This window comes from Argopecten irradians, chromosome 10 (genome assembly GCF_041381155.1).
Source record: "Argopecten irradians isolate NY chromosome 10, Ai_NY, whole genome shotgun sequence".
NCBI classification, from domain to species: domain Eukaryota; kingdom Metazoa; phylum Mollusca; class Bivalvia; order Pectinida; family Pectinidae; genus Argopecten; species Argopecten irradians.
The window spans coordinates 12,204,185-12,218,561 of record NC_091143.1 but is presented as its reverse complement, the minus strand read 5'-3'; the positions used below and the strand labels follow the sequence as shown (position 1 = coordinate 12,218,561).

Here is a 14,377-nt window from a genome sequence, read left to right as displayed (position 1 = left end):
ATGGCCGGCCGATGGACGGGACTCTCAGACAGCATCGGGTACGTGCCCGAAGAGTTTTAATTCAAAATTAGAATATCTCCGGTGTCTCGTAGAATTTCATAATCGGCCACTTATCCTTCACATATCGTTTAAGCATCGTCCGATATCCGGCCGGGAATCGAGCGGTAATCACATCGCCCGACATTTAGCCGGGCCTGGGGTACAAGTGTCCTTCGTTATCCATAATCTACTTAGGCGATATTCATACGATGTCCAGTGAATAGGCCGGTTATTGCCCGGACATCATATGATAATCGGCCGATTAAGCATTAGATTTGTTAGGTCGATTTTCACTGCCTCACCCGCCTCCAAAAAATTCTCTTTGGAAACAGACGCCGTGCGATTACCGCACGGCCTCCTTTTAATGTAAATTATGTCGGACAAATTTTTTGACCGGTGTTGTGCGATGTCGGAAATGGCCCAAAACCAGCGGTGTACTCCCGATTACCACCTATCTCCAGATAGCGGCTGATCATTGTGACCAAAGCATAAATTTTGATGACAGTATACAGTACATGGTGCATGGAGTTGTCAAGGGACGAAGATGATTTATATACTTTGTACAGTTTTTTAGAATCCCGCACACCAACCCCACTCGGTCTAGTTAAATCACTCATTAATGCAGAAATCTTAGGGTGAAACATTATTTTTCAGTTTATCTACACCATCTAGAAACAGCTTTATGCAGATAAAAACTATTTTAGAAACCACAGGGGTCTGAGAATTAGTTACAATTTATATAAATTTGTATCTGTGTACCAGAGTGTACGTATATTGGTTTTAAGGGTCTTATAATCAAGACAAAAAAAACCGGTGGAACATTTGATCCAGAGCATAAGGACCTCTATAGTTATCCATTGGTACTGTGGTGGGTTCAAATTGATATAAATTGTTATTAATTCTCAGAACCCTCTGTTTGAAACATGTTTTGCGTCTTTTTCTTTTCAATCGTGTGTATTGCAATTTCTCTTTACGTTTTTTATCCGAAATATATAAGTAGAACTCTAACAATTAGGTTTAGTTCTTGAGTTGTCTAGCAGATATATTGAAAGGAAAGAGTCTGAAATGTAAAGGCGATCAATCGTTTCTTAAATCCGATCACTCCATCCACAAGTGTTTTGTTTTATGTGCCATGTTGGGTCAGTATACTAAATCCAGTAGTATATCGACATGATATAAAATTAAAAAAAATATGTTGATCGGAGAACTACGAACACTTCCTTATTCACAATTTAAGAAATCTAAATATTCGACTCAAAACACACATTTAACAGAAAAAAGTAAAAGACATGCATCGTTTTAGTGTTTTAAATGTTGATCTGATAAAGAAACACTGCCTTTGTTTACCATAACAACCTCCTTTCCCATCACCATTTCCTGAGTGCTATATATTGTGACCACTTTGCTCGATCCCGAGTGCATGTATGAACTGCCCATATCATATCGTCTAAAAAAACATTTAACAAACCAGCACACTACTATCAGATTAAGAATCACTGATACAAAACAAGATGGATCTTGAATGTAAAGATATAACAAAATATATAGAAATGTATAATTGTATACATTATATGCCGTATTGTGGATGAGATAGAACGACATTATTCCGGTCATACGGAAAGGAACATGGGGAATTGAAAATATCTATTACTGGTTACCTGTACACATGCAGTGGTGTCCCAGGGTGATCGCAAAGAGATCGGATAGTTCGGGCTCGATTCACCATGAAAACCTCATCTGACCCGAATACGATGTTCCATGCATTAGCCTTTTTTATTTGATCATTTGATCTACATTAAATTTAGTTTTGACGGTTTTGGTTACATCATCTATTTGGACTTAGTCAATTCTTAGCACATGAGCGTATACGCATGCATGTGCATGTAGCTAAAATCTGTTCATGCATAAATGTAATATTATTTGCCTTCTTCGTTACATATCTCATCGGTCACTCCATTAATGCTATTCGTATACCAAAATTCTAGTTAAAAGAATCTGGAAGTATATACATGTACACTTTAATCAAATGCACAGTTCTTTGAATTCTGAATACGAACATACAAATTAATATCATTGCATGTAATTTTCCTCGTGGAGTTGTTCTTTTGGCGGTTGCTGTGGAACCATCAATATAAAAAAAAAAATATCATATTTGATGCATTAATGGTATCATTGGAGAACCATAAATATCTCTACCCACGAAAACATTTTAAAATTCCAGACCATGAAATTAAATAACACGCAATTTTTTTTTGTTACACACAGTACGCAGTGTTTCACCCCGTCATGTCGTAGAATTTGTTTGTTACATGTACGTGTCACAGATTATCTTGTATTTTGATAGAACGGACAATGATGTAGTTTCATGTAACACTGATCGAGCTAAATGTAAAATTTTGAAATAAATTCTGATGTTAAAGACCAGGCCATAGTCATATGCATGTGTATGTTTTATGTAACGTCATTGGCAGCCTTGTGACATGACGTCAATGTTCATGACGTGATGCTTTCACGTCGCTAATTTTGTCATTAATGAATGTACATGTTGCCTCATTCAACGTCGCATATCTCTGAAATGCTTTATCCTACGGTTTTAATATTTTGTGAACGTGATCTACACACCATAAAGTAAATAAAAATGTGAAAAAATGAAAATTTGATTTTTCCTTATCTGGGCCCATTTTGTCAGTCGCCGTCACATATAATGGGATCAAATTTTCCAAAATAAATCCTAATTACATAATAAACAAATATGTTTGTTTTACTGTCACCCCCTTTCCTGATCTAAAAACATTAAACATTCAAATCTGGGATCCCAGAGTTATGGAGTTACGTTTAGATAGTTTTTCTTAGAAAAAACATCTACAGTTTTATGACAATTTTTTCAGGATAAACCATTTTAAAGTTCCCAGTGTTAAAATGAAAAGTTATATTCATTCAAATCATTGTGGAAAGTATCATACCATAATCAGCTTGATAAGCACTGAGGGTGCTAAAAACACTTTTTTTAAATTCAGAAGGCTTGATCATAATTAAACCAAATAAAGACAAAATTTAACAACATAATTGTACAAAGTAAGCCATAGATCAATTGAAAAAAAATTACAAATCAGCTGGTATTTATATTTTCAGTTAGCTGTCAATGATAATTTCGCTTAAAAGTAAGTGACTTTAAGGCCTGGAAATGGGAAAGGAGCCAGGCTCTTATTTGGTCAAACACAATTTATACTGTGACACAAATAAGGATGTGTCATAGCCTAAAATACTGCAAATAAAATACATCACAACACCAAGAATGGTGACACAAAAAGTTGACCTTTGACACCAAGGTCAAAAGGTAAAGTTGACCTTTGACACCAAGGTCAAAAGGTAAAGTTGATGTTTGATACCAAGGTCAAAAGGTTAACCTACCTTACAGACTGTGGCATCGTGACTGAAGATGACTCACTCATGGAGGTGTTGAGCAAATCACTGTAGTGCAAGTTTTCAATACACTGTAAAAAAATAAATAAATAATTCACCCCTGAAGACACATTTAGCCTCTTCTAAATCAAAGACGGGACCAGTCCATTATAATATTTCAGGAGTGAATGAGTTTATTGAAAAACAGAAAAAAACACAGACCAAAACTAGAACTGTCATCCAGCTGAGGCCAACTGAAATAAGCTAGGTTGAACATCAAACTATAGGCTTGTAGGTCACAATAACTATTTATTGGCACTCGACACCATAATTCACTAGTGTGTGACCCCATGTTTTGAAGCTCCATTTATAAGTATAGTTTAGAAATTTAATGCCCTACATGGAGTTCAGTACATTAGCTCCAAAAAAATTCAAAAGAAGATGTAATTCACCAGGAATTCGTACAAGATTGTCACTTTTATATTTTCACAAACTTAAAAAGTTTTTTTTTTCCATTAGCATGCAACATTGGTCCTTTGAAATTTTGTTTTCTAATTTTAAACTACTTTTGCATAAAAAACACACAAGTTTTAAGCATCACACTGGGGCAGCCTTTAAATAATTGTGCTTTCAAATACAATCCCAGCTAGCGGTCTTTTACTCCGTTTCAGCTGAAAAAAGAACCAGTTTAAAATGTGATGTATTGAAGATGCTAGCTAAAAAAAAGAATATATATCCTTTGGTATTCTCTGAACTCTATTAATGACCCATTCTTAAATTGTCACTTACATAGCTTTGACTTTTACAACAATTACAATGACACCAGTGGTATTTTGTTCTAAGGCACTAGAACAATTAAAAAAAATCACTTTACACCAACAGGCTAAGCCAATTTTACTGCAATACTACGTACCCCAATTGAGAATGATGCAAGTATAAAACCCTACTCCCAACGGCTGACTTGTATGCATCAAAGTACTGTTTAAGAGTAATACATTGTGAACTAGTTAATGTCACAAGGTAAATCAGTACTTGTACGAATGTCAAGCATGTTCGTTTGATAACATTTTATACATATATATAGAATTTGCTATTCAGATATCTTCTAAAACTTTCATACTGTCATTCTATTTATATATATCATCTTTTTTATCTATATAGATTATAAGATTATAAAGTGTACTCTCCAACAGTGCTTCGATACAACTCAGTCACTGAGCAGTAGAGGTATATATACTTACTTCACATCATTCTCAGTTGCGCTAGCTCAGCAGTAACAGGGAAAATGGAAAACTCTTAATCTTTCCAAAGGAAAATGAAAACTGTCAATCTTAAATTTACGACACAAAATGGAACTTTCCTAAAGGGAAAATGAAGAATCTTTAATCTTTCCCAGTATAATGGAACCCTGTTTTCTTCAAAATAAGAGGAAATGCATGCAGTCAATATTTTAAAAAGAAAATGAAAACTCTCAAAAGTTAAGAAAGCTCCATATTTTTTCCCAAAGAAATTGGAAAAGTTTCAATCTTTCCAAGGGCAGATGGAAACCCTCAATTTTTCAGAAGGAAAATAAAAAAAGGAGCCACATGGCGTGGTATTATCACTCCGCCCCGTAGTTGAGTTAAAAACCCAAATACATCAAAGTCAAAGTAACAATTAATCAAGTATAACTTTAAATGTATGTATTGTAAAACTAAAAACATATAACAGCAGGTAACAAAAAGAAACTAAGTTTTCATGGTAACACAAAAAATTCCCAAAATGGAAGGTCTGCAATAGCAAAAGGCACAACTAGGACACTTATCTGATATTTTCAGAAAGTTTCATGGAGCTGCGTTAAACACTTTTGGAGTTTTAGTCCAGAAACAAAAGGAAACAGTAATTTGGTATTTTTGACTAAGTTTCCATGGAAATGGAAAATATTCCCAAAATGGAAGGTCCACAACAGCAAATTTAAGGCACAGCTAGAACACTTGTCTAATATACACAGAAAGTTTCAAGGCAATTAAAGGAGTTACCTCTATTTCCCTATTGGGCCTGCTCTTCCTGCCCCTTTGGGGATCAGAGCCAAAATTTATACAAACACTGTTCTCCTTCCCCAAGGATGTTTGTGGCCAAATTTGGTTAGAATCCATGCAGAACATATGACTAGTAGCGATTTAAAGGATTTACCACTATTTTCCCTTTTGGGCCCCACCCTTCCTGCCCCTTGGGGTCAGAGCCAAAATTTAAACAATCTCTGTTCTCCTCCCCCCAAGGATATTTCTAGCTATATTGGGTAAGAATCCATGCAAAACTCTGTGACTAGCAACGTTTCAAAAGAAATGTTGACGGACGGATGGCAACGGACGCCACGCCATGACATAAGCTCACCGGCCCTTTGGGCCAAGTGAGATAAAAAGGCAGCGTACCTGACTGATGTCGCTGCACCAGGCTATCTTCTCCTGATGGGTGGAGGCCACAAGTGTGATGGTGGTCGGTGGGCCACTCTTGGAGTCGACGATTATCTTGAAATCTAGTCCATTGTAATCCGGCCGTGAGTCCCTCTCACAGGACTGAGTGGACAGCAGTGTGGCCCCAGAGGTAACACTTAACAAACTGAAGCTCGAGTCCACTGAAACAGCTGAACGGTCAACACACAAACATGAATCGGTCATCAGAAACAAGCCACATTCTGTAAACACTTAAATTGGCATTTTTATACATAGGGACGTTTTCGTGATTTAATTTCACGTTTTAGACCTCTGCAGTTCTGTTTAATGTGTATTATTATCACCTACAAAATTAGAAAATTTAAATCTCATACAAAACAGTAGGCTTACAGTGATTGTAACAGGGGAGAAAAAAATGTATAGAGCCTGATTGGGACTCAAACCTGGAACCTCCGAACACTGGCTGCATGTTCTACCTTCACTGACCCACCTGGTAACCAATAAGCGACTTAAGTGTCTAATTCTGCCATGTAATAAATGTACTGTTAACCAAATCATTTTCAATCAGAAGTAAAAAAAAATATTGCATTTTCAAGCCTATTGATTCTTTCCTGGTGATTTAATTCTGATTTTAAATGTGTATGCTTGTCAATTTACTGACAATATGCTGCCACAACTGACTGGAACCAGCTAACTACGGTGTCTACGAAGGGGTAACAGGTAACAGGTAGTCAATTTTGTATATTGATTAATTTTCATGATTTCTGATCAGCAGTTGAAAAATCTGAACTTTAAACACACATGAAAACATGAAATGTCTTAAACTTATACTTAAATAATTTCACAGCACTTGAAAAATTAAGTAATAAAACAGTCATTGCCTCAAATCTACACTGTCCATTCATAGTGTTGTTTATGCTAACTGAATTCTGTCATAACTGCTGAGAGCAAGTCTTTATCTTTTTATTTTTTTGATAATATCTTGAAGTAAAGTTTTTAAAAAAATCTATACTGTATCATACTGTCACTGAAAAAATAATAAGTTATAACTGCAACTGAGAAATCCATGCAAAAATTCAAGATGGTATAAACCAATTTAAGAACGCATTATACATCAATTGGAATGAATACCTATGCAATGCGTTTGCAAACTTTATAAATAATGTACATCCTAAAACAATCAGATCATGATAAAAGTGTGATACTTACTCTCGTCATCAAAGAAGCAGATTTCTGTGCTGGGGTCCTCAATCAGTGTACAGTCTATCAGAGGAATCTTTCCATAATGCTGCAACATAAACATGTCCATCATGGCAAGGGCAGGTAACATAAATCAAAGGGCAGATAACTCAGATCAAAGTGCATGTAACTCAGATCAAAGGGCACATAACTCAGATCAAAGTGCATATAACTCAGATCTGCATGTAACTCAGATCAAATGACAGATAACTCAGATCACAGGGCAGATAACTCAGATCAAATGACAGATAACTCAGATCAAAGGGCAGATAACTCGGATCAAATGACAGATAACTCAGATCAAAGGGCAGATAACTCAGATCACAGGACAGATAACTCAGATCACAGGGCAGATAACTCAGATCACATGGCAGATAACTCAGATCAAAGGGCAGATAACTCAGATCAAAGGGCAGATAACTCACACTAAAGGAAAGGTAAATCAGATAATAGGACAGATAAATCAGATCTAAGTGTAGATAACTCAAATCAAAGGACAGATAACTGATAGCAAGGGGCAGATAACTCAGAATTCATGGAACCTAACTCTGATCATAGGGCAGATACCTCAGTTCAAAGGGCAGATAACTCAGATCATAGGGCAAGTTTCTCAGAGCAAAAGGGCAGATAACTCTTATAAAAGGGCAGATAAATCAGATCAAAGGGCAGGTAACTCAGATCAAAGGGCATGTAACTCAGATCAAATGACAGATAACTCAGATCACAGGGCAGATAACTCAGATCAAATGACAGATAACTCAGATCAAAGGGCAGATAACTCGGATCAAATGACAGATAACTCAGATCAAAGGGCAGATAACTCAGATCACAGGACAGATAACTCAGATCACAGGGCAGATAACTCAGATCACATGGCAGATAACTCAGATCAAAGGGCAGATAACTCAGATCAAAGGGCAGATAACTCACACTAAAGGAAAGGTAAATCAGATAATAGGACAGATACATCAGATCTAAGTGTAGATAACTCAAATCAAAGGACAGATAACTGATAGCAAGGGGCAGATAACTCAGAATTCATGGAACCTAACTCTGATCATAGGGCAGATACCTCAGTTCAAAGGGCAGATAACTCAGATCATAGGGCAAGTTTCTCAGAGCAAAAGGGCAGATAACTCTTATAAAAGGGCAGATAAATCAGATCAAAGGGCAGGTAACTCAGATCAAAGGGCAGGTAACTCAGATCAAAGGACAGATAACTCAGATCAAAAGGCAGGTAACTCAGATCAAAAGCCATGAAACCATGAAATATAAGGGCAGACTACTATATAAAACCTCCATGTAACCATGACAACCAATAGATCAAACAATTCTTACAACCATGGCAATTACATACAGGGCAGTCAACTCCTACAATAATCCATGAAACGTACCATATATGACTTTTACCTGTCATTTCAAAAGAGATAATAATTACATTATAGAAACTCTTAATATATCATTCAAACTTAAAATGTTACTTTACTTCATCTTAACTTAATAATTTTTTAATTCTAAGCAGTTGATAATGACTGAAAGAGTAATAAAGATCCTGTAATTAAAACATTTTCCTGCAATAAAACAAATATGTTTACAAATGCACCTATTCATTGGTACACACATAACACTATGTATTAACTATGACCTTTATTTCATTTCTATCTTCTAAATCTTACCAACTACACAACAAACAAGTACAATACTGAGGATGGCTTCCTTTTAGAAATTTCTAAATATTACTAACTTGAATTTCTCATTTTAGAATCAACATGTATTTATATATGCTGAATACTTTACAGCATTGATAGGACTGAAATATAAGAATAGCAAATGATTATCATTTCAAATTACTTAAACGTCAATTTTCAAAGTTGTTTTTTTAATTTTGTTTTAAACATTTTTGTCTAAAGTTATGATAAATGTACTTGGAAGGAAGATAATAAACCTTTTATTCTGATTTGAAACTTTCTGTTTCCTTCTGTCTAAAATTTAAAGTTAAAAAAAAATCAACAATTATATATGACATGGAAGCAATCCTTGGTATACCTATTCTCAGGCACATATTTCTACTTCTTAACTAAATATCAATGCAACATTTAATACAATATTAAATAGAAATGATACCATAAGAACTAAAGGCCCGGTCCCACTGGCGTTTAGGAAGTTTTGCGAATGTATAGCGCACAAAATTGGCTGATATTCGCTGAACATATGCAATATTTGTAAATCGCACTTGTATCTGTCGCCCAACATCCGAACACGTCCGCAATTATCCACAATGGCATGTTTTTCCGTTGCTCAAGATTTTTGAACTGCACAAAATTTTGGCTGTGGAAATCATTCGTATCAGATACGCTATTCGCACGCAATACATACTCAATGCATGCTTACTATATGCGCTGTATATCCGCTGATATTTGTTGATATCCGCAACTGACTGGGTTTTCCGGCTTCATAGCGAACTGGGACAGTGTGTAAAATAAATGTATACCATACCTATCACATTGACATTTCGAATTAAAATAATTTGTAGCGAATGCTTATTGAGTTCAGCGTTTGCATTGCGTCTGTTTTGCATTTGATTTGAGAATAATTTGCGAATGTATAACAAACGTGTTGCTTAAAACCAAAACTACTGTATAAATATGGCAAAAATCGACACATTTGCCTATTATTTCCTGTCCGTTGAGAAGTACAGGTGTAATACTGGGTCATCGGCAAAGATGCCATTGCAGCATAACAATGGTATCCAACAACATATTAATCTACGTGTTCAAGTCATGAAATTGTTTCAAAGACAGAAAAGAAAAAGTTTCTTGCTTTGATTTGAATTTGAAACAGACTGGACCTTCTTTGTATCTGAAGGAGGTAGGATGAAAGTTGCAGCTTGCTTATCTTTGTTGCAGCCATGTTGTTGTGAAAAGCGATACCGAAAGGCCCGAGCGCGCTTCTTTTACCTCAGATGTAATTCAGATGCCCTACATGCGCAATACAATCGTTCTTTCCGCTACATCTGCGCAATGCATTATTAATAGATTCGTAATATTCCGTAACAATTGCAATATTTCCGATCTGTTTCCTCAATATATGCGTTTTATATTCGTAATTGTTTGTTACGTATCCGCATTGTTGGATAATCTTACCGATTGTACACCTCACGGGAGAGCGTCTATTATCGTATCTGCTTGTATTCGTGAAATATCTTCATTTGTTCATAATAAATTCGCAGAATGTTATTAACATATCCGTAATTTATACTTGAAAATTTGTTATTTTAAGCCAATTTTGTTGCGGATGACAACGAACGGCCAAAATTTATAAACTAGATTCATCCGTAATTAATCCACTCTTCAGTGGGACCGGGCCTTACATGACAGTTGCAAGTGTCTAAAACAATGTGAAAGTGCAATAACAACAACAAATAGTTCTCTACGCCAACAACATTGTAGTCATTGTCTACTACATGACAAATTAATCGCAGACTTAAAGAACTTTTCTGAGAATTGGTGTCATGGAAATACTTTAAAATTAAAAGAGTTCAAAATAGTAAGTTTCAAATATGTAGTATGTTGATATATTCAAGTAAAAATGTTGTCATTAATTAATCGATTATATTCAAATTAGATACAAATATTTCCTATCCAAAATCTCATCCATTGAAAATTAAAACTAAATCAAGATATTTCATATCCAAAATCTCACTCATTCAGTCTGACACAGAGAGAAAGTAAGCATATTCATTTATGATAATAATGATAACAAAAACAATTAGTGATTATTAATATTATTATCACTATACTGTAATTAATTCAATTTATTTGTTTATATAAATATATGTATTAATTAATTGCAGAATGAATTCATGTTTATACTTTAAAATAAGATCTGGAGAGGACTTAAATAGGCGTAGCCTGATGTCTGATCCTATTGATGTACATAATATCAATAAAATATTGTTGAAATTGAAATTGAACAAAAACACCTCCAATTTTATTCATAATGTAACACAAGCATAACAAGTTAAAGCAAAGGTTTGTGCAGTTTAAGTCTTATCCAGTACTTCTGAAAAATCTTCTGAGAGCCTATTCAACCATACTGTGTATTCCTTCATTATATTTTACAGAGTTATCTACCCTTTGCGAGGTACATATTGGATGTGACATCATGTGTTAATTTGCAAGTGTAACATCATATTTTTACAGAGAAAATGTGAGTTTTGCTCACAAAATCATGATATCGCAATTAACACCAGTACTCATAAGTGAGATAACTACGTAATATGCAAAAACAGAATATTATGATATAGACTCAATCTATCCCTGAGTGGATTGCTGTCCCCATATTTCACCTCTGTAAACATCATTTTCCAGATTCTTAAAAACGTAATTTGGACGCATACTCAATTCTTTGATACATATTGTAAGTTTCCTTTTGTATCATTTTCCTGTAAACGACTGTCAGTTCTAACATATTATAATTTGATCATTCAATATTAAACCAAACAATTATGGATTATTTTGTGGATACAATAGATTTACTTATAAGTCAAAAGTTATGATTTGCATATGACATCCACGGTAACAAAAACAATTACTTTGACATCATACAGAAAGGAAACCCAATGTATTATGTATGAAACAACCATCATGACGTAATATTCTGTGACCGAGGTCAACAGACGGCCAGTCCGTGAGCGATTGACAGAGGTGAATGTGGGACCACATTGAACCCTTGGAGAGATAGCTATAGACTATTGCATTGTTTTGAAAATATTTGTTAAAGCTAACAGCAACCTGTAAAAAAAAAGTTTTCCACCGGTCAATGGCTCTAAGAGGTCAGTCCATCCATGCAGAATCTCGGTAGTGGACACAACAGATTGTTACAGACGGAAAAAAAATGTGTGAACATTGGTAAAAAATTAATTAAAGGTATACATTGTCACAGGTGAGACCATGGATTCAAATTGTTCGTTAGGAGCTTTACTGATTATGGATTATGGACAACATCGGAGAGTCAACTGGGAAAATTATAGTGCTAACTGAAAATTTCCTGTGAAGTTAGGATAACACAAAGGGATACAACAGGCTTCCAAATGGACAGGTGCATGCTTGCCATGTGTGATTAGAACTCTATTATGAATATGTTTTTCCAGTGCAACAGATTTCTAGTCAAAGATCCAGGTAAATGGACAGACCCTCTAACGCTCAGATGTGTATAGTAACAAGAGGCCCATGGGCCTTAACAGTCATCTGACTATTAGCACAACACAATGTAGTCGTTTAAGATTTTAGCATATTTGACCTCTGTGACCTTGAATGAATATCAAGGTCATTCATTTGATCAAACTTGGTAGCCCTTCATCCCAGCATGTCACAGGCCCAATATTAGGTCTCTAGGCCTCCTAGTTATTCTCAAGAAGTCGTTCAAAGATTTTAGCCTTTTTGACCCCTGTGACCTTGAATGAAGGTCAAGGTCATTCATTTTATCACACTCGGTAGCCCTTTATCCAAGCATGCTGCAAGTTTAATATGAGTATCCTGGGCCTTTTGGTTCATGAGAAGAAGTTGTTTAAAGATTTAAGCCCATTTGACCTCTGTGACCTCGAATGAAGGTAAAGGTCATTCATTTGAACACACTTGGTAGCCATTCATCCCAGCATGCTACATGCCAAATATGAGTATCCTGGGCCTTTTGGTTCTTGAGAAGAAGTCGTTTAAAGAATTCAGTGTTTTTGACCCCTGTGACCTTGAATGAAGATCTAGGTCATTCATTTGAACAATCTTGATAGCCTTTCATCCTAGCATGTCACAGGCCCAATATCAGGTATCTAGGCCTCTTAGTTATTCACAAGAAATTGTTTAAAGGATTTTTAGCCTATTTGACCCTGTGACCTTGAATGAAGGTCAAGGTCATTTATTTTAATAAACTTGGTAGCTCTTTATCCTAGCATGCTGCAGGCCCAATATGAATATCCTGGGACTTTCTGTTCTATAGAAGAAGTCGTTTAAAGATTATAGCCTATTTGACCCCTGTGACCTTGAATGAAGATCAAGGTCATTCATTTGAACAAACTTGGTAGCCCTTCATCCCAGCATACTACATGCCCAATATCAGTACCCTGGGTCTACTGGTTCTTGAGAAGAAGTTGTTTAAAGATTTTAGCCTTTTTGACCCCTGTGACCTTAAATGAAGATCAAGGTCATTCATTTGAACAAACTTGATAGCCCTTCATCCAAGCATATTACGGGCCCAATATCAGGTCTCTTGGCCTCTTAGTTAATCACAAGAAGTTGTTTAAAGGATTTTTAGCCTATTTGACCTTGAATGAAGGTCAAGGTCATGTATTTGAACAAACTTGGTAGCCCTCTATCCCAGCATGCTACAGGCCAAATATCAGTACCCTGGGCCTTCTGGGTCTTGAGAAGAAGTCGTTTAAAGATTTTAGCCTTTTTGACCCCTGTGACCTTGAATGAAGGTCAAGGTCATTCATTTGAACAAACATGGTAGCCCTTTGTCCCAGCATGCTACAGGCCAAATATCAGTACCCTGGGCTTTTCGGTTATTGAGAAGAAGTCGTTTGAATGAAAAGTTTACGCATGGCACACGGCGCACGGCGCACGACGACGGACGGTGCATGATGACAATAGGTCATCCTGACTCTTCGGGTCAGATGACCTAAAAACCTCCTCCGCTATCATCCTCAGGAAAATATGGACCGACCTCAAGCATTCGTCCCCCACTGTCATCTAAATATAAGGACAGACCCCTCCCCTACCCAACCTAATGTAAATATAAAGACAGATCCCCTCCCCCACCCTCATGTAAATGTATACACATCCCTCCCCAATCCTTATCCACAGAAAATAAATACTCCCTTTCTCTAACCCCACACGTTGATGTGGACAGATACCTACTCCCCTACCCGGGCATAATAAGGAAAGACCCCGCTCCCAGCCTCAGGTAGAAGTGGACAGACACTCCCTCCCCTCACTGGCATTTATTTTATATTTTTTCATTATCTTAATAAGAACAGACCCCTCCCACACCCTCAGGTAAAGTTACCCCTAAGTTAATGTAAACGTAAACATACCCATCCCTATCCTTATCCACAGGTAAATAAATACCCCCTTCCTCCATAACTTTACAGGTAGATGTGGACAGACATCCCCTCCCCTCCCTTCCATAAATAAGGACAGACTCCTCCTACACCTTCAGGTAAATATCGCCCCTAAGTAAATGTAAATGTAAACCTACCTCTCCTTATC

General features: G+C 36.2%; 1 protein-coding gene across 1 annotated transcript in view; it reads right to left on the bottom strand.

Annotated features, from left to right (window-relative positions):
• Positions 1–14,377, bottom strand: part of LOC138332536 (ras-specific guanine nucleotide-releasing factor 1-like) — a 208,050-nt gene that overhangs the window by 36,641 nt on the left and 157,032 nt on the right. The window contains exons 13-15 of the mRNA XM_069280541.1: positions 7,083–7,161; positions 5,853–6,064; positions 3,451–3,533 (exon numbers count right to left, since the gene is read on the bottom strand). Of these exons, the coding sequence (XP_069136642.1) occupies positions 3,451–3,533; positions 5,853–6,064; positions 7,083–7,161 (374 nt within the window). The remainder of the gene's footprint in view (positions 1–3,450; positions 3,534–5,852; positions 6,065–7,082; positions 7,162–14,377) is intronic.